Source organism: Botrytis deweyae, assembly GCF_014898535.1.
Source record: "Botrytis deweyae strain B1 chromosome Unknown BDEW_025, whole genome shotgun sequence".
In the NCBI taxonomy this organism is placed as follows: Eukaryota; Fungi; Ascomycota; class Leotiomycetes; order Helotiales; family Sclerotiniaceae; genus Botrytis; species Botrytis deweyae.
The window spans coordinates 430,284-446,702 of record NW_024066232.1 but is presented as its reverse complement, the minus strand read 5'-3'; the positions used below and the strand labels follow the sequence as shown (position 1 = coordinate 446,702).

Sequence of the window (16,419 nt, the reverse complement as noted above, 5' to 3'; positions counted from 1 at the left end):
CAGAGTGTGGAGGTACGCAACTAATTTTGCAGTGAAATGAGTTCTGGCACAAATTGAGCTTCGATATGATATATTATTACTATCAAACTCTATTTTATAGACAAGATCAATACTTATGTGTTTTTGGTAGAAAGCCAACCTCGCGCAAATATTCAACATTCTTACGAATGGCAGCTTCAATCCTCGAGGGAGTAGAGAGTTTTACGTCCTGCGGTATTTCATCCATAGGCATGCCTAATTTTCCTTGTTCCTTCTCCAAATTGTGGATTAAAGGCCAAAGGGGATGGCTCTCATGCTTAGAGTCAATGTCGGCGTAAATAGCATCCAGCCATTTAGCCTGTCTCAATGGTTTGATTTTGTAGCCAAAATTTCTTTCCAGAACAGACCAAAATTCACGAACGGGTAGACCATCACTCATTCCAATGTAAGGATCGGAAGAAGCGCTCTGTTTTGTATCACAGCAATCTAATACAATCTTGGCCACGTTACCGACATCAGAAATGAAAAGCCAGGAATCGGCGTCTGCTTCATTGAAACTCCCGATTTCTATGCAACTTGCCACAAGTCTCCAAATAAAGTCACTGGTATTGGCAATACCCAGCTTGGGAGTCCCAATGGTGTAACTAGGTTTTACAACAAAGACCCGACTGCGATTCTGAATACTGGTCTGTGAGTACTCTTGCACGAGGCGCTGTGAGATGAATTTTGTTTTTGCGTATTCAGTAGGGAGGATGTCATTGATGTGGTCATCGTCCATGTAAAGATACTTCTCTGCCAACGATGGCCCATTATATCCTCCGGATATAAATACGAACTTCAGGATCGATGGTGTTTCGTTCATAATATTCAAGAGGATCCAAGTTGAGTCAATATTCGCTGCCTTCAAAGACGAAAAATCGCAGTTCCAGTGCACTTTGGCACCACAGTGGATAATGCCATGTACTTGTCGAGAGATGTCTGACTTTCCGGTTAGGCAGTCCCATTGGTCCGAGTTCAAACCTAAGCGACGTTTTCCAAGATCTCCAGGCCATGCTTCTATTTTCTCGAGATACGAATCTGACCACCATTCTGCTTGCATTGCTGCCTTTCTAATCCGTTGCAGGCCATCCTTTAAGTTTTTCGCACGAACGTGTACCATTATTTTCTTGATATCCTTGCGAGTGCAGAGCTGGTGCAGCATTTCAGATCCGAGGAATCCTGTTCCCCCAGTCAAGAAAACGTTTTGTACCGATGGATCTCTTCCCCACCGATTTGTATCCATCTGCCGTTTATACGTCTGAAATTCTGTTCTTAAATCAACAGACTTTTCGATACTTTGACTAACGCCCACGGTTCTGAGGTCCTCAATATGTTGCGTAACACTACGAATTGTTGCCTTTGGATGCAGCAACACGCTGATGTGAAGCTTGACTGCAAATTCTTGCTTGACAAACATCAATAAACTAATGACTTGAATAGAATCAAGACCAATTGTTGCCAAAGTAATGTCCTGGTCTATCAGCTTTGATTTGGCAGGGCTGTCGGTGTGGTAGACGAGCGAGGCGAGTTTTCTGGAAATCTTGAAACCGACTATATTTTCTTTAGATAAGGAAGTGCCGTTCTGGCCGTTGTTATGGCCATTGATGGAACCGTTAGCAGTGCTATTAGTTTCTCCATTGGCCACCCCATTGGCATGACCATTGGAAAGACCATTGGTAAGTATTGGATTTGCAGAATCACGATTCAGTTGTGACAGCCAATGTTCTACTGACTTTCGATCAATCTTTCCTGAAACAGAAAGCGGTACTTTTTCAACAGCAAACCAATGACTTGGCACCATGTAATTCGGTAATTTATTCCTCAAAAATTGATCAAGGTCGGCAATGCTGAAACCCGCTGCAGACAACCGGTGGTTGCTAACCGAAGAGAGAACATTCGTGGCCGAGGTCGGCTTCAGACTCGTATCGATTTGAATTATTGCCACAAGAGATTTTGCGAAAGCTCCAATCTTAGGACTTGTGGCCATAGCTAGAGCAACGTTGGGATATGCTGAGATGTTGTATTCAACTTCTGAAAGTTCAACTCGTTGTCCTCGAACTTTCACTTGGAAGTCTTTTCTCCCAACCCAATCTAGAGATCCGTCGGAAGTGTACCGTACAAGATCTCCCGTCTTGTAGAAACGTCGGGCTCTCGTCCCTATAAGTTCTAATGGCCACTTTGGATCTTTGATAAATGCAGCTTTTGTTTTGTCCATGTCACCGATATAACCGCGAGCGAGAGTGGGTCCTTCAACAAGCAATTCTCCCACCGCACCAATTGGAACTATGCGGTTGTGATCCTTGGGATCTACCAGCCAATACAATGCCTGCCCAAACGGTTTCCCAAGATTCGAGCCTCTATTGTTTGAACGCAGTTGAATAAATGCTGTAGGGGAAGCTTCTGCACACCCATAACAATTATACAGAGCTACGTCATTGGACCATCTGCTTATGTTCTCCTGTGTTACTGCCTCGCCGCCAAGTGCCATAATTTCAAGACATGGCACATCTTCAGGAGAGATCAGATTTGCTAAAGATGGAGTAAAGAGCACCCAATTTACCTGCATAGTATTCATGATACCGACAATATTGTTTTGGCGGTCATCTTCAGAAGGGCTGCATACACATCCTCCGAACATGAGTGTAGTGAAGATATCCATCATACTTACGTCGAAGGTATATGCAGCATATTGGAATACACGAGACTTGGAGTTCCACCCAAAAGCTTTACCGTGAAAAAGCGAGGCTGTGCAGACGGAGCCATGTTCTTGAACAATTCCTTTGGGCTCGCCCGTGCTTCCGGAAGTAAACAGGACAAAAGCTGTGCTGTATGTTTTGACCTTTATTGGCAAGCGATCTTTAAGAGATACATGTAGTGTTGCCATCAGACCTTCTGAGACGCTTATATTTTTTATTGCAATCCCGCTGAATTTATGCTCGGTTTGCGGCGATGAAATGACCATCTTTGCGTTCGCTTTCTTCATAATGGTTTCATGTCGCTCTCTAGGTTGTGATGGATCTAATGGAACAAATGCTCCACCAACCCTCAAAATTGCAAGCATGGTCAATATCGCGTAAACAGACTTTTCGAAGCAAATTGGCACCAGAACCTCTGGCCCAACACCATGATCAATCAAATGACATGCCAAAATAGACGTTGCTTTCTCTAATTGGTCGTACGTCAATTGTCTATCCCAAGAACATATCGCAGGAGCATTTGGCGTTGATATTACGTGCCGCAGGACAAGATCATGTACACATGCATCCACTCTCTCGGGAAACTGAGGTTCCCATCCTCGCAGTTGTTCCAAGTCTCGTTTCGTAAGAAGATCGATACTCTCTATTGATTGGAATGGGTCGCTCAGCATACATTGAATCGTTTTCGCACAGGTATGGGCCACATTTGTTGCTGCAACGGTGGATAATTTTGCTGGGAGATGCTGTAGATATATATGCCCGGTGGCAGTACTACTATCGAGCTTTACATCGAGTAGTATCTCAATCTGCATCTTGAATTAGCTATGAAATCTAGTTGCATGTCTTTGTGTACTTACATGGCTGTCTGGTGATATCCGGTTCTTTGGAACAGAATTGAACTTTGCCGAAGTTTTTGATTCTTCGAGCTCCAAAGCAGTATTATACAGGCCTGTGCTTGCACTTTGGTTACCGTCAGATAGAGGTGTACATTGAGCATCTCCATTATCCGAGTGAACTGCTTGAATGGCTCGTAGAATCTCAATAATGCAACCCGCCCCCTCAAGCTCAAGATGAAAATCGCTAATGTTACCAATTTCATAGATGGACTCCAGATTCACACTTGATTCTGATATCGTCGGTTTCAAGTGACCAAAAACCGCAGAGCTACTCCCAGTATAGCATTGAAGTACAAGCGCCCACGCACACTTGAAAAAGGTCAACGGAGCCACTTGATGTTCTTTACAAAATCGATCCAAGTGAGCGATGTTCGGAACGGGAACCTCGACCGCTTGCCAGTATCTCTCTGCGGATGGATCGAGCGTCAAATCGAGGATGGGAAAGAAACACGCCTGCGGTTGCCCACTCGTTGGATCGGACATTTCGTGAGGATTTGGGGCGCGCTGATCTTCTCGCGTGTGGATTTGCGATTGTGTGTTTGACTGTGATGGGATGGGAAAATCACAAGGTTGAGAGGAGGTGCGTGATTCGTTTTTTCTTCTACTACTTCTTCTTCTTCTTCTTTTTCTTTTCTCGTGGAATAAAATGGGGTTTGTGGCATTCGATACATATATAGTAGTAGAGCTTACAAGTGTGGCAGAGAAGGACGTCCATCTTCCGCGGGAATGGGAATCATAGATGGCTTGGTGAGATACAGCTGATACCTACCTAGGTACTTACACATACACATACAACATACGCATTATCATCCCGAGTCTTGCACGAAGAAAACATACTGATGACCGAATTATTTCTTTCTTTCCGATGCATCTAACAACGGCACTTCTGCTTTCTTTCTTTCTCTTGCTTTGTATCCTGCTTCCTGCATGGTTACTCGCGGTGTTTCAGAATATACTTTTTATTTGTCTTTGTATTTTTATTTTTATTTGTATAGCGATACGAAAAATGGCACGGGATTTTTTCGATTGTTTACGATTATTTGCGTGACATTTTTACGGGGTATGGTATGGAGAATTCGTGAATGGGTAGGTAGGTGGGGATTAGTGTGTAGTGTTTAATCTAATTAATTACCTCCTGGGATATGTGATATCGTTGCACGGCTGCGAAGTTTTGGTCACTAGCTGGGTGTTTAGGTGACTAGGTAGGTAGGTGATTCATATGAATGTATCCCGCGACGCGGCGAAAAATGTATAGATTAGGGGTTTTTTTTAAGTTATGCACGGTATGGGAGATTATTTGTTCATTTGTACGCTGGTGAGTGAGTGGATGTATGTATGGATCGACAGTTTGCTATGTGTTTATCCTCTTTTTGATGATAGCTGCAGTGGTGAGTGGATGAGGGGGTGGGTGGATGGCTGTACTTAGGGGGTTGATAAGCGCCTCGTTTCACGGAAGCTCGCTACAGAACCCGTCGATCTGACATTACTGATGGGTTGCCTATGGTTGCAGGAACGGGAGTGTTTAGTGAAGAACGTATCGACAATTTGCTATGTGCTTATTCTTATTCTCTTTTTGGCTGAATCTGCAGCGGCGTGTGAATAAGTGAGTGGGTGTAGGGGTTGATAAACCCCTCATTTCATGGAATGGAAGGGTTACATTGGATTTGGATATGGGGTTGCATGTCTGAGTACCTAGATACAGGATAGCTGTGTAGCGGGAGAACCCGTCGATTTGAGACTGGTGAAGGGTTGGATTTAGGAACGGGAATGAGATCGATTGAGGTGTGGATGGTTGTTGTGGTGGTTTCTTCGCTTGTGCTTATGCATGTGCATATGTAAAATTCTAGAGCTGCGTATGTATGTATGTGTCATTTTGGCGAGCTAGCTAGGTTGCTAGGTTACTAGCTCTCGTCTGTCTGTCTATTTCCCGATATTCCCTCGAGTTTTTCTGCTTTCCGGAATGCATCCATGCATCGTGTTCCATGTACCGGGGTATATATTACTGTGGTAGGATAGAAGAGTTACGTCACAACAGCGCCGACTCGACGCGGACCCAGCTAATGATAGATAGGTCGAGGTACTGTGGATCGAACTTGGAAGGATGGATGAGCCCGTCAATCTATAGCTCGTCGGCGTATGCAATGTTTATATTTTGATGTGGGGGGCTTGTGAATTCGTATGTAAATGTTCGTGTAATTGGTAGATTAATAATGAGGAGACAGTGAATCCTTGAGAGATGCTTTATTTTTAGAATCCCTATATCCAAACTAATGAATTTGTAAAAATATTTGAGTAATGTTAGGAACGCATAAAGATTCCTAGCTTCGGGTTGAAAAGTACTAGACTCGAAAGCGTTTAATCTACACAAGGTACAAGCCACTATTGCTTCCGCGTTGCTGTCATATATTATAGATTACTGCCGGGACATGTTCAAGTCGAACAAGGCGTGTGGAACAAGCACAATGCTCCGCTTCCAAATTTGTGAAATCGTAGGGAATTAAAATCGAGGCTTTTCGGTAACGCGGAAAGATATCGTGATACGGGTAGCCAGCCACCTTGTGTACTACATGCCACATTCGGCTTTCGGCTGCACCTTTACCCTTTGTACTACATACCAGCCCGAATTTCTGCGGATAAAAGCCATATTGTAAATTGGCAACGACGGAGCACTTGCACAGTATCCGGTATTAGAGCCAATACAATATGTAGAATAGGGAGGGTTGCAGAAGTATTCCATCACTGTCTGCAGTTATGGTATCATTCTCGCATACTCCTCTCGTACAACTAGCAACTTAAGACTAATTAAATGCTCAATTCTCTGCTTGAGTCCAAGGGTTTTTACCAATTGAGTGACTGGTACATGAACGGCAAGGTTAAATAAAATGGGACACGAAGCACAATAAAGGTATTTAGGAACGAGATTTCCGAATTTACACGGGAGCACCTTGATCAATTTTTTGGGTTCTGAAAATATTCTTCAGAAATGTCCGAATCACAGGAAATCCCGAATGATACTTCTCCAAATGAGACTGGTGCATCGATAACACTAGCAATCCTAGGATGTGGTACAGATCTCCTCTAAAAAAGCCACCGGCGTTGAGATTTGAAATCGAGAGTTAACTTCTTTTAGGAAGCCTCGGAACTGCTCTATTATGCGGGATACTAACTCACATTGAAGAGAGCAAGAAAGCCAACTCAGCTTGTCCGGTATCAAACCAACCCCATGTACCAAATAAATTCATGGCTTGTGTCCGCACTGCTGCTTCTGCTGCACGATTGGAACTCTCCCTTGCAGCTTACGACACAGAGGTAGCCATCTACTATGGCGACCAGCGCGCTCCTCTTCACGAGGCCGATGTGATAGTATTAGCTTGTCAACCCGGAGACTTACGAAGTTGTCTGGCCACCACCATTATCCGATCACAATTACAAGGCAAAGTCCTCGTTAGCCTACTTGCGGGTGTGACGATTCCGGATATCGATTCCGTACTCCAATCTGTAGGGGGTAAGAGTTATTATCCTGCTACAATTGCACGGGCAATGCCAAATACTGCCTCCTTTGTCCGCGAGTCCATCACCGTCATCGAAACTCCGGAGGCAACTTCAGCTAGCCATCTACTTGCAATCGATTGGCTATTCGAATCAATTGGCAAGGTTAAACATATCTCTGCTGCTAATTTCGATACCTGTACAGCATTGGGTGCGTCGACTCCTGCGTTTTTTGCAATTATTCTCGACGCATTGATTGATGGCGCTGTCACACTCGGTCTGACGAGAAAGGATGCTACGCTCATGGCAGCACAGTCCATGAAAGGATGCGCAGCGTTAGTGTTGGCGGGAGAACATCCAGCTTCTGTGAAGGAGAATATTACCACTCCAGGTGGTTCAACGATTAGGGGTGTACTAGCGCTTGAACAGGGGAACGTGAGAGCTGTTGTTGCGGGTGCTCTGATTAAGTGCAAAGAAGCTGCTGAGGGATTGGGAGCTCAGGCAAGGAATTAGGGTTGGTTTGTTTCAATGATCATAGTGACGGCCATCAACATTTTCTTTTCTTTTCCCTTGGCTTGATTTAAGTGGGTTGGAGAAGTTCTGAAGTGTTATCAATCGATCCGAATTTTCTTGAAAGTAGTGGTTTGCGATCTTAGGGAAATTTTGATACATTCACGTGATTTGTCTTGATTGAGTGGCAGAACAAGGCGGTGAAGCTGGTACTACAACTTCACGCCTACTAGTGATCGTTTTTGACGTATTGAAACTTTTCTAAATGTCCAATTGATCTGAATTTTTGAACTATTCTGAAAGATTTTCCATCTAATCGAGCCTGACCTTTGAGTTGGCTCAATCATTATTCACCAAAACATATCGATACCTCGCTTTTCCAGCTTCCATCTCCTTCAAAACGTTGTTTATATCGCTCATTTTTCGTTCTTCAACCAATGGCTGAAGGTTTTTTCTCAATACAAACTCTAATAAGTCTTCTGTTCCCTTGATTGAGAGTATATCATTGAAATGAATCGAGATCTTTCGTTCGACCAGTCCAAATATGTCAAACGCCGGCAGGGAGTCGTCTGGCAAACCTACTTGACAGAAATGCCCTCCCGTCCTGAGCAACCCCAGATATTTGTTCAGTGGCATCTCAGCGGATGATACTGTACAAACAATCACATCAAGTGACTTTGCATACTTCTCTGCCCAATCCTTCTCGTCTTCGGTAGCTATGTAGTTATGTGCACCCAGCTTGATGGCATCATCGCGTTTGCTCTCTCGTCGTGAAATCGCAACAACATGCTCAAATTCCAATGCCCTTGCGAACATGACAGCAAAATGACCCAAGCCTCCAACACCAATTATCCCCACTCGCTTTCCTTTTCCTTGACGTTCCACTAGTGGACCGAACGTGGTACTACCGGCGCAGAGCAATGGAGCTGCCACAGCGCTACTTAGCGCTGGAGGAATACGAATGGCGGCAATGCCCGGAACTCTACAATAATTTGCAAAACCACCGAAAGTCTTGCTACCATCGGGGAGAAAATCTTCATATGCAGCAACTTTCCGTGGACAGTAGTTTGGCATACCTGAGGTGCACTCCGTACAATCTTCTTGGGCGCAAACGTAAATGATGGGGCCAATTCCCACTCTATCACCAATACTGTTCTTTGTCAGATGGATGTAGTTTCACGTGCTTATAGGATGTACCAACGTAATATTTCGCTCAACTTCTTTCCCGACACGGGTTACTTCTCCAACAATTTCATGGCCGGCACAACAAGGATAATTGGTAGGCCACTACTCGAGAAAATATCAGACTAGATCAAACAAGGTATAGAATTTCTTACCCATCCACTTCGCAAAGTATGCAAATCACTTGCGCAGAGACCGCAGTGAGTAATCTTGACATCTATGTCGGTCTCTTCCCATTTCTTAGGCTCGAATGGAGCTAACTTCAACCCATCGGTTAAAGCGTTCTTGTCAAGCCCCATCCATCCTTTGAAAGTGATTTCAGAGTTGATTGTTGGTTCCCCCATCTTAATGACTTGTGTTATTCAGTTTGGGTAATGTTCACGGTCGATACTCGACAATCGTGGAATTGTGATTGTGTATATAGGTAGCAAGAAACGATGATACTGTATCAATACTCTAAATAGTATATCAAATATGTCGGCGTTCCCACATTGGTCACTCGTGCCAAGCGGCTCACGTACGCCACTCGATTGGTTGTACAAAGTTAGTATGGTAGCACATCGGCCCTTTCTGTTGTACTTGCTGTATTCATTTGGTGTTGTGAGCTGCATGGTATGCGAGTCCCAGAAAATCTTGCCTGCATTTAACCCAGCGAAGGTGTCGATCATTCATCAACCAAGCCATAGGTTTTATCGCCGACCATACGAATGGACCAGAAGGTTGTACCAGATATTGCTTAGTGATGACAAGTGTCTCATTATAATATACTTCGTTAAATCATCAACCCGAAGTAGTGGGCAAGCTGAAAAAGTACAATGGAGGTGGGGCTAAGTGGCAGAAGCCTCGGCGTGAGCGTGCCATCAAGATGATTGGCCTGACAATTAAATATGATCTGTTTAGGAGTAGAGAGGATGATGTAAGTTTGGTGCATACGTGTCTATTTCTACTTGTGAAAAAATTGATGCCAACTTTGAAGTTCGAAAACTTGTCTCTGTCTCTGTCCATACTGAATCAAATTATCAAACCGGAAAATTTTGAAGATGACAGCCGATATCGAGAGTGCAAGCTCAAAGCCTCAGAAGGTTCCATGGCTTCTTAAACATCGATCCTCTGACTGGTTTATTCTTACCACAGTGTGCTGTGCCATATTCACAGTAAGCTTCAAATGATGATCCGTACTGTCTTTGATATCTAACGTGACTTAGGATGCTTTCCTCTATGGTGTTGTAAGCACCCCGTCTCATCGTTCATACCGTTCATATAGATAATGCTACAAGATGAGTGGCCGAATCTATGCCAAGTTGTACTGACAATGAATAGGTAGTCCCCGTTCTTCCATTCAGTCTACAAGAACGATCGGGCGTGCCGGAAGAAGATGGTATGTAAGAAAACTTCGAGACTTAATCACTCGCTGATTGAAGATAGTGCAATGGTGGACATCATTCATATTCGCGGTCTTCGGTGCCGCTATTGTAGTCGGATCTCCAATTTGCGGATGGCTCGCGGACCATACTGCCGATAGATCTATTACCTACTTTGCTGGTTTATTTATCCTCGCGGCTGCAACTCTACTATTTGGGTTTGCAAAGAAGGCATGGCTTCTTGTAGTTAGCAGAATGTTCCAAGGATTCTCGGCTGCGATCGTATACACCGTTGGACTCGCTCTATTAGTTGACACTGTTGGAAGTGAAAATATTGGACAGTGGATGGGCACAGCTTTGTCATGTTCCAGTGTTGGCCTCATAATCAGCCCTCTGCTTGGAGGCATTGTTTATGACAAGGCCGGCTATATGGCTGTGTTTGGTATGGCTGCTGGACTCATCGTTATCGACATCATACTGCGTATGTTTATGATCGAGAAACGGACAGCCGAAAAATACCTCGGCAAGAGTGTCAAAGTGCCAACAGTTGAAGGCAACGGAACCTTTCAAACCTATACCACAGAACATGAGGTTCAAAGCAATACTTCGGAGAGCATCGATAGTTGGGAACAGTCTTCCAACACCGCGAATTCTACCCCTCCTGGATTTGGGATACCTAACTATGACGAATCCAGCGCTCTTCTTCCAAATAGAAAACAAAACAGAAAACGAGAATCTAAGGGTTGGAGTCTTCCACCGGTCATTACCTTGCTCGGTTCGCCGAGAGTTGTTGCCGCCATATACGGTATATTTGTTAACGTTTCTATTCTCGCTACTTTTGACAGCGTTCTCGCATTGTTTGTCAAAGAGACCTTTCATTGGAGTTCTCTTGCCGCTGGTCTCATATTTTTGTGTATAGCTATCCCAGGACTTGGAGGTCCACTGGTCGGTGCATTATCTGATCGTCTAGGTCCCCGTTGGATCGCGGTTGCTGGATGTACTCTCACAGCAGTGCCATTGATTCTTCTCCGACTTGTCGATAATGATACAGATGAGCAAAAGATTCTTTTGTGCGTCTTATTGTTTATCTGCGGTATGAATTATTCAACTCCTCTCTTCTCACAATGATTTGTGTTCGCTTACTAAATCTGGATCCTTAGGTTGTACTCTTATTCTTATTGTAGCACCTGTTGCCGCAGATTTGTCTCTAGTAGTTGGAGAAATCGAGATCGCCAATCCAGGAAAATTTGGTCCTGGCGGAGCTTATGCTCAGGCATATGCTCTTTTCAATTGCTCCATGGCAGCCGCTACCATATTTGGTCCAGTATTCGCTGGTGCGTTGATTACACAATTTGGCTGGAAGGCTATGACTTTAGCCATGGGCATTTTCTCACTAACTGGTGCGATTCCATGTGTAAGTATATTTCTTCTCAATCGTTTCAGAGAATCTCGCTAATTATACAACAGCTGTTTTTCACTGGAGGCTATCTATTTCGAGAAGAGTAGAAAGTTAGAACTGTGAGCCTTGCATAGACTGAAGATAAAACCACTCTCTTCGGTAAATATTTGGCATTATGTATGTGTCAAAAACCTTGCTTTTTAAATGGAAATTTCCTACTTTTTCTCTCCAGCCCGATCTATATACAATACGCATCTCTCTGTCGCTCGTTTTCGTTGTTCGTTGCATACATGTATCTAAGTTTTCTTTGAATCTCTAGCTCTGTGCGAGAAACACCAAAAGTTTTAAATGTAATTTGTCATCTAATTAAAAATACGTCTGTTGTGTAAGCAATGTTGTACTTCACATCTACACTGTCGGTACTTGTGCGAGTATACTACAGGTTATGGAGTGAGACAGGTAAAACATGTGTACTTGTGAAATGTACCCTTAATTTTATATAAAATCCATTTGAACACAGATGGGAATGTGGCAACGCCATGTCTCATTAATCCTTCCTCATTCCCAACAGTATTTTCTTCGCAATACGTCATTTTCTTGGTTTAGCACTGAGAGATTTATTAGCATACCAGTAATTTCAAAATCCGACTTCAGCTACAAGTCATTGTAACACGTACAGTGCACATAAGATAAGAACAAGCATTTGAACGACCGAACCAAACATTCTGACGATATCTTGGAGAGAAATCAAGATTGGAGTAGTATGATTAATAAGACCTTTATTCTGCTTTTGACAGACTAAGCTGAACAATACGAAAGAGAAGTATTCCATGACCCATATTTAGTACAAAAAATCTTAAGATATAAAATATCACCATAAATTAGACACAAGGAAAACACCCCACTCAAACATCCATCGACTTTGTTTGCATGCCATCAACTTTTTCCGCCCTCAATCTTCAATCTTCAATCCTCAAGCACCATCTCACCATAATCGGCTTTCTAAACCCGTCCCGCACCATTCTTCTCTATTCTTAAAAATCAATTGACTTTCTTAGCCTTTTCCGCATTCTCTCTTCCCTTCTTGTAAAGCTCCTCTATCTCCTCCGGAGTTTTTCTAGATATCGTTCCCAAAACATGATCCCAGAATGTTGTATAAACCTGCGAGTAATTTGTCTATTCATTGAACCAATAGTCAGTTTTAATTTTCCAAGTCTAAGCCCAGTTTATCATCAAAGGAGTTACAGGAGACAATCAGCAACTTACGGTAGCACCCCAAGTCTGGTGATGGATATCATGAAACGAAGTATCTTGTTCGCCCAACCATTGGATGGGATTCCATGGGAGTCTGTATCCACAGTGATCATCGACGCCTTTCAACACGCTGACGATAGAAAAGACCAAAGCTTCACGCAGGTGAAGTCCGGAAAAGTAAAACGCAACGCTGACTCCACAGGTATCCATGATAAATGATTCGGTAAGAGTATTGTAAAATGCAGCGAATGCGTAAGGTGCGTTGACGCGGTGGTGTAGGGAGTGAACATTTCCTAATGAGCCGGAATAGGTTAGCAATTTGATAAAGATTTTCGAGAGACAACATTATGATACGTACGGTATAGCCATCTATTTTCATGAAAAGCACGATGTCCAAAATATTGCCATGCATCGCTGATGAAGATGCAAATCGCGAATCGAGCTGCAGGTGCAAGAAGCCAATATATCACTTGCGCGACTACCATTTCCCACGCAATAATTCTTCCATCCTTTGCACACATCAGCCATTGTCGAAGATGATAAGTTCAGATAAATTAACTTACAGACGTAGTGATATTAACACGGACCGGAAGATGCAAAGACCCTTTGGAGTTCGCAAGATCCAATCCCAAGCCCATCATGCTCATCCTCAAGCTCCACTGTATCCAGGAATATCCTTTCACAACCCTCTCCGCCCACATAGCAATATCATAATCCTCTGACCCTACCATCTCTTGAGTTCCAAGAACACAATAGCCTAAGAACAGTCCCCATGCTGTCTGGAATAGCTGCTGTCCGAGAATAGAGCGCAGGACTTGGGGGATTGTGACACGATTGCGACTTTCGATTTCGGCTGGTGTATGAATGCGGTAGCTAGACCAGATATCATAATATGAGATGATTGACCAGAAGAGAGCAGTGAGCCAGTATGTTAAAACGGGAAGTAGGAGGGTAAGGTGGAAGTCTGAGATGTGAGAGGACATAGGCGGGCGAGGATAAAGGTGAGGAGATGACACCGTATAGGCGGGGGTGAAGGAAGAGGTATTGGTCATTGGAGTATCCATTCTGAGTGATAGCTGTACCAACGATGTGAGAAAAGCTTCAACGCTGGAGAGATTTAGTTGAGACTCCAAGAAACTCAAACTGAAATACTATTTTATAGCAGAAATGCTCAGTGAGCCATATCCATGTAGTTTTTGTTGCCCGGTTGTATTCACAGCACAACCATGATAAGTGCATTTAACATTGTCCCGATTTGTAGCAATGCATACTTAAGTTACGTCGACAAGAGAAAATTCATGGTGGCGCTCATAGTATGCACCTGTATGATTCAGCTGTATCGACTTGTTTGTGGCTGCATTGCTCATCACATTCAAGAATATTGTTTACGAATATCAGGTTACGAATATCAGGGGTCATTAACCGACACGACGATGGAAACGCGGCACACAATTAGTAAAACTAATCAGGTGTGACAACCCAGCGCTATGCCCAAACAAGACGGGTATCTTTTCCGTGCTTGATTAAACGGGTATAGTAGTCCATCAGTAGAAGATTGAGCTACAAGTTAATGGAAGTCATGAACATTGTGTGCAGTGTTTTCGGTAGTCCGGACTGCAGCCCAGCAAACAGGAACTATTGAATATTGAAATTATCCTAACCACTGTATTGATTTTCAAAGCTGAAAAACTTTTGACTACTATCTATCTAAGATAACAACTATATCAGAATGACTAAAACGTTCTCCAAGATTCAAAATCTGACGAATTCAAATTGAATTGCAGTCTGAACTGCTGGGCACATTGGCTACAAAGAATAGGTAACCCCTCCATATATATTTTCGACACCGAGGCACAAGATGCTTTATCTCCGGAGGTAGATATTCTAAATCTCCTCTACGCCGCTTTCGGGTGCACGATTGTCACCTCGTCTGTCTCCCTGCGAGCTTTGACTAACTCGCGAGTTCGAGCGTAACGCATGTCCGCCCCTGTAGTATCAGTCCATTCGGTCCCAAAGAATTTATCCCAAAATACCGTGTATGTAGAATAGTTATACTAGGTAGACTCGTGTTAGTATCTCCAGAAACAAAATTGTCTCAAGACCCGAGATTTCACTGACCTTGAGACCCCAACTTTGATGATGCAAATCGTGAAATGCTGCATTGTTTCCATTGATATACCCGAAAGGATCCCATGGAAATACAAAATTGCAATGATCACTAATGGTCTTTAACGTCGCTAGCGATGTCACAACCATTCCCTGACGAACTGAAATTCCTGAAATGGCGTTTGCTAAGATAAAGCTCAATATATCCATAAAAAGAGTTTCGAGCCAATGGGCATACACGGCTCCATAAGCATAAGGAACGTAGAGTTGATGATGCTGAGCATGTACAATCCCTAGAAAAATTTTCAATCAGAAAAATTCGAGTGAAAGGATTTACAAAAAGAAGATCCTGTACGAACGATAAAGAGTCTTGTTGATGTGGCAGAGACGATGTGCAAAATAGATCCATGTATCAACAATTGCGAGATACACGAAGAACTGTATCGCTGGAATCGCGAAAGAAACTATGATACGCGCCAAGTTCCATTCCATGGCAGTAAATGTCGGGCTTGATGATATCTCATAACTGTTTGCCGAAATATGTGATAGCAAAGGTGTTTTGCCAAATTTCGATATGAGTCCTTGAGTATCTAAACCGAGCAATGTCAATGCCCAAGGGATGACCGTAAGACACTTTCTAACCCTTCGCACCCACTGATATGTTTCACAGCCCCCAATTTCCACAAGCTCCGGCTCGTTGTTGTAAGTGAGAAGTATTCCTATCACGATCTGTATAACATGATAACGAATGACAACAAGAAGACAGCCCAGCTTTGACACGCGGTTTCGATGTAGTTCCTCCTTCGGTGGGTGGATGCGATAGCTGCTAAACAATTCAAGCTCATTGACGATGTAAAAGACTACACTCCCAATGATGTAGACCAATGTGGGCAGAATTACACCCAACGTGTGATCAGACATCCCAGATAACAGAGGTGAACGAGGGTGTAACGCGCAAGATGGCGCTGGGGAAAAGGTTGAAGTGTCTGTGAAATTCGACATTTTAGGTAAATGAATGGTACCAATTGAATATGAACTTTCGAGGCCTGATAGCAGCGAACTGTTGATGAACGAGAGAATGCTCTTCAATGGAACTTGTGAACGAGAAATGTCGACTCCAAAATAGTAGAAATAGATATATCAAAAGATTGCAACTTTTGAGGTTGCCCTTGTATCTTCCTAACCTTTTTGGGGAGAGGCTGCATAAGATATATGGTGCAACAAAGGCTGGGATGTGAGCTATGGAATTGCTACACCTGTGGAACACAATAGCAATCATAATTACGAGACGCTGTAGTGCCAAGACTACGATCAAATCGAGAAATCATTCAAGGCTAGGAAAGTTTTATGTGAAGCCCTCCAATCTATTCCATATACAACAGAATATTGATTTTCTATTCTTAATGTACTTTGTTCATTCTTCTTGGTAATTCAAATTGAAAGGAGTAGTACATTTCATGTAATTTAACCGAAATACTAAAACAATATCAAAACACATTCGATGACAT

General features: G+C 43.2%; 6 protein-coding genes across 6 annotated transcripts; 2 read left to right on the top strand and 4 right to left on the bottom strand.

Annotated features, from left to right (window-relative positions):
• Positions 1–106: 106 nt before the first annotated feature.
• Positions 107–4,093, bottom strand: EAE98_009061 (uncharacterized protein; the record flags this gene model as incomplete). Its single annotated transcript, XM_038956682.1, has 2 exons — positions 107–3,520; positions 3,572–4,093. The coding sequence occupies 2 exons, from the start codon at positions 4,091–4,093 to the stop codon at positions 107–109; spliced, it is 3,936 nt and encodes a 1,311-aa protein (XP_038807052.1).
• A 2,500-nt stretch (positions 4,094–6,593) lies between these two features.
• Positions 6,594–7,612, top strand: EAE98_009060 (uncharacterized protein; the record flags this gene model as incomplete). Its single annotated transcript, XM_038956681.1, has 2 exons — positions 6,594–6,675; positions 6,741–7,612. 2 exons carry the CDS (start codon positions 6,594–6,596, stop codon positions 7,610–7,612), a joined length of 954 nt encoding a protein of 317 aa, XP_038807051.1.
• Positions 7,613–7,948: 336 nt separating this feature from the next.
• EAE98_009059 (uncharacterized protein) lies at positions 7,949–9,135 on the bottom strand (the record flags this gene model as incomplete). Its single annotated transcript, XM_038956680.1, has 3 exons — positions 7,949–8,759; positions 8,811–8,896; positions 8,947–9,135. 3 exons carry the CDS (start codon positions 9,133–9,135, stop codon positions 7,949–7,951), a joined length of 1,086 nt encoding a protein of 361 aa, XP_038807050.1.
• Positions 9,136–9,831: 696 nt separating this feature from the next.
• Positions 9,832–11,658, top strand: EAE98_009058 (uncharacterized protein; the record flags this gene model as incomplete). The annotated part of the gene is made up of 6 exons (XM_038956679.1): positions 9,832–9,945; positions 9,997–10,017; positions 10,112–10,169; positions 10,217–11,245; positions 11,313–11,566; positions 11,620–11,658. 6 exons carry the CDS (start codon positions 9,832–9,834, stop codon positions 11,656–11,658), a joined length of 1,515 nt encoding a protein of 504 aa, XP_038807049.1.
• A 637-nt stretch (positions 11,659–12,295) lies between these two features.
• On the bottom strand, positions 12,296–13,976 carry EAE98_009057 (uncharacterized protein). Its single transcript, XM_038956678.1, has 4 exons — positions 13,369–13,976; positions 13,164–13,314; positions 12,818–13,098; positions 12,296–12,727 (listed from the first exon to the last, which is right to left on the bottom strand). Exons 1-4 carry the CDS (start codon positions 13,867–13,869, stop codon positions 12,593–12,595), a joined length of 1,068 nt encoding a protein of 355 aa, XP_038807048.1. The 5' UTR covers positions 13,870–13,976; the 3' UTR covers positions 12,296–12,592.
• A 468-nt stretch (positions 13,977–14,444) lies between these two features.
• EAE98_009056 (uncharacterized protein) lies at positions 14,445–16,088 on the bottom strand. Its single transcript, XM_038956677.1, has 3 exons — positions 15,271–16,088; positions 14,924–15,204; positions 14,445–14,859 (listed from the first exon to the last, which is right to left on the bottom strand). Exons 1-3 carry the CDS (start codon positions 15,911–15,913, stop codon positions 14,701–14,703), a joined length of 1,083 nt encoding a protein of 360 aa, XP_038807047.1. The 5' UTR covers positions 15,914–16,088; the 3' UTR covers positions 14,445–14,700.
• Positions 16,089–16,419: the final 331 nt, after the last annotated feature.

Excerpts from the sequence above, each read along its gene's own strand:
- EAE98_009057 (XM_038956678.1), bottom strand. The coding sequence starts at position 13,869 with ATGGATACTCCAATGACCAATACCTCTTCCTTCACCCCCGCCTATACG. Across the intron at positions 13,315-13,368 it reads GTGTTAATATCACTACGTCT|GATGGAAGAATTATTGCGTG; the intron begins GTAAGTTAATTT and ends ATGTGTGCAAAG. Across the intron at positions 12,728-12,817 it reads ACCAGACTTGGGGTGCTACC|ACAAATTACTCGCAGGTTTA; the intron begins GTAAGTTGCTGA and ends TTCAATGAATAG.
- EAE98_009056 (XM_038956677.1), bottom strand. The coding sequence starts at position 15,913 with ATGTCGAATTTCACAGACACTTCAACCTTTTCCCCAGCGCCATCTTGC. Across the intron at positions 15,205-15,270 it reads CATCAACAAGACTCTTTATC|GGATTGTACATGCTCAGCAT; the intron begins GTTCGTACAGGA and ends AAATTTTTCTAG. Across the intron at positions 14,860-14,923 it reads ATCAAAGTTGGGGTCTCAAG|TATAACTATTCTACATACAC; the intron begins GTCAGTGAAATC and ends GAGTCTACCTAG.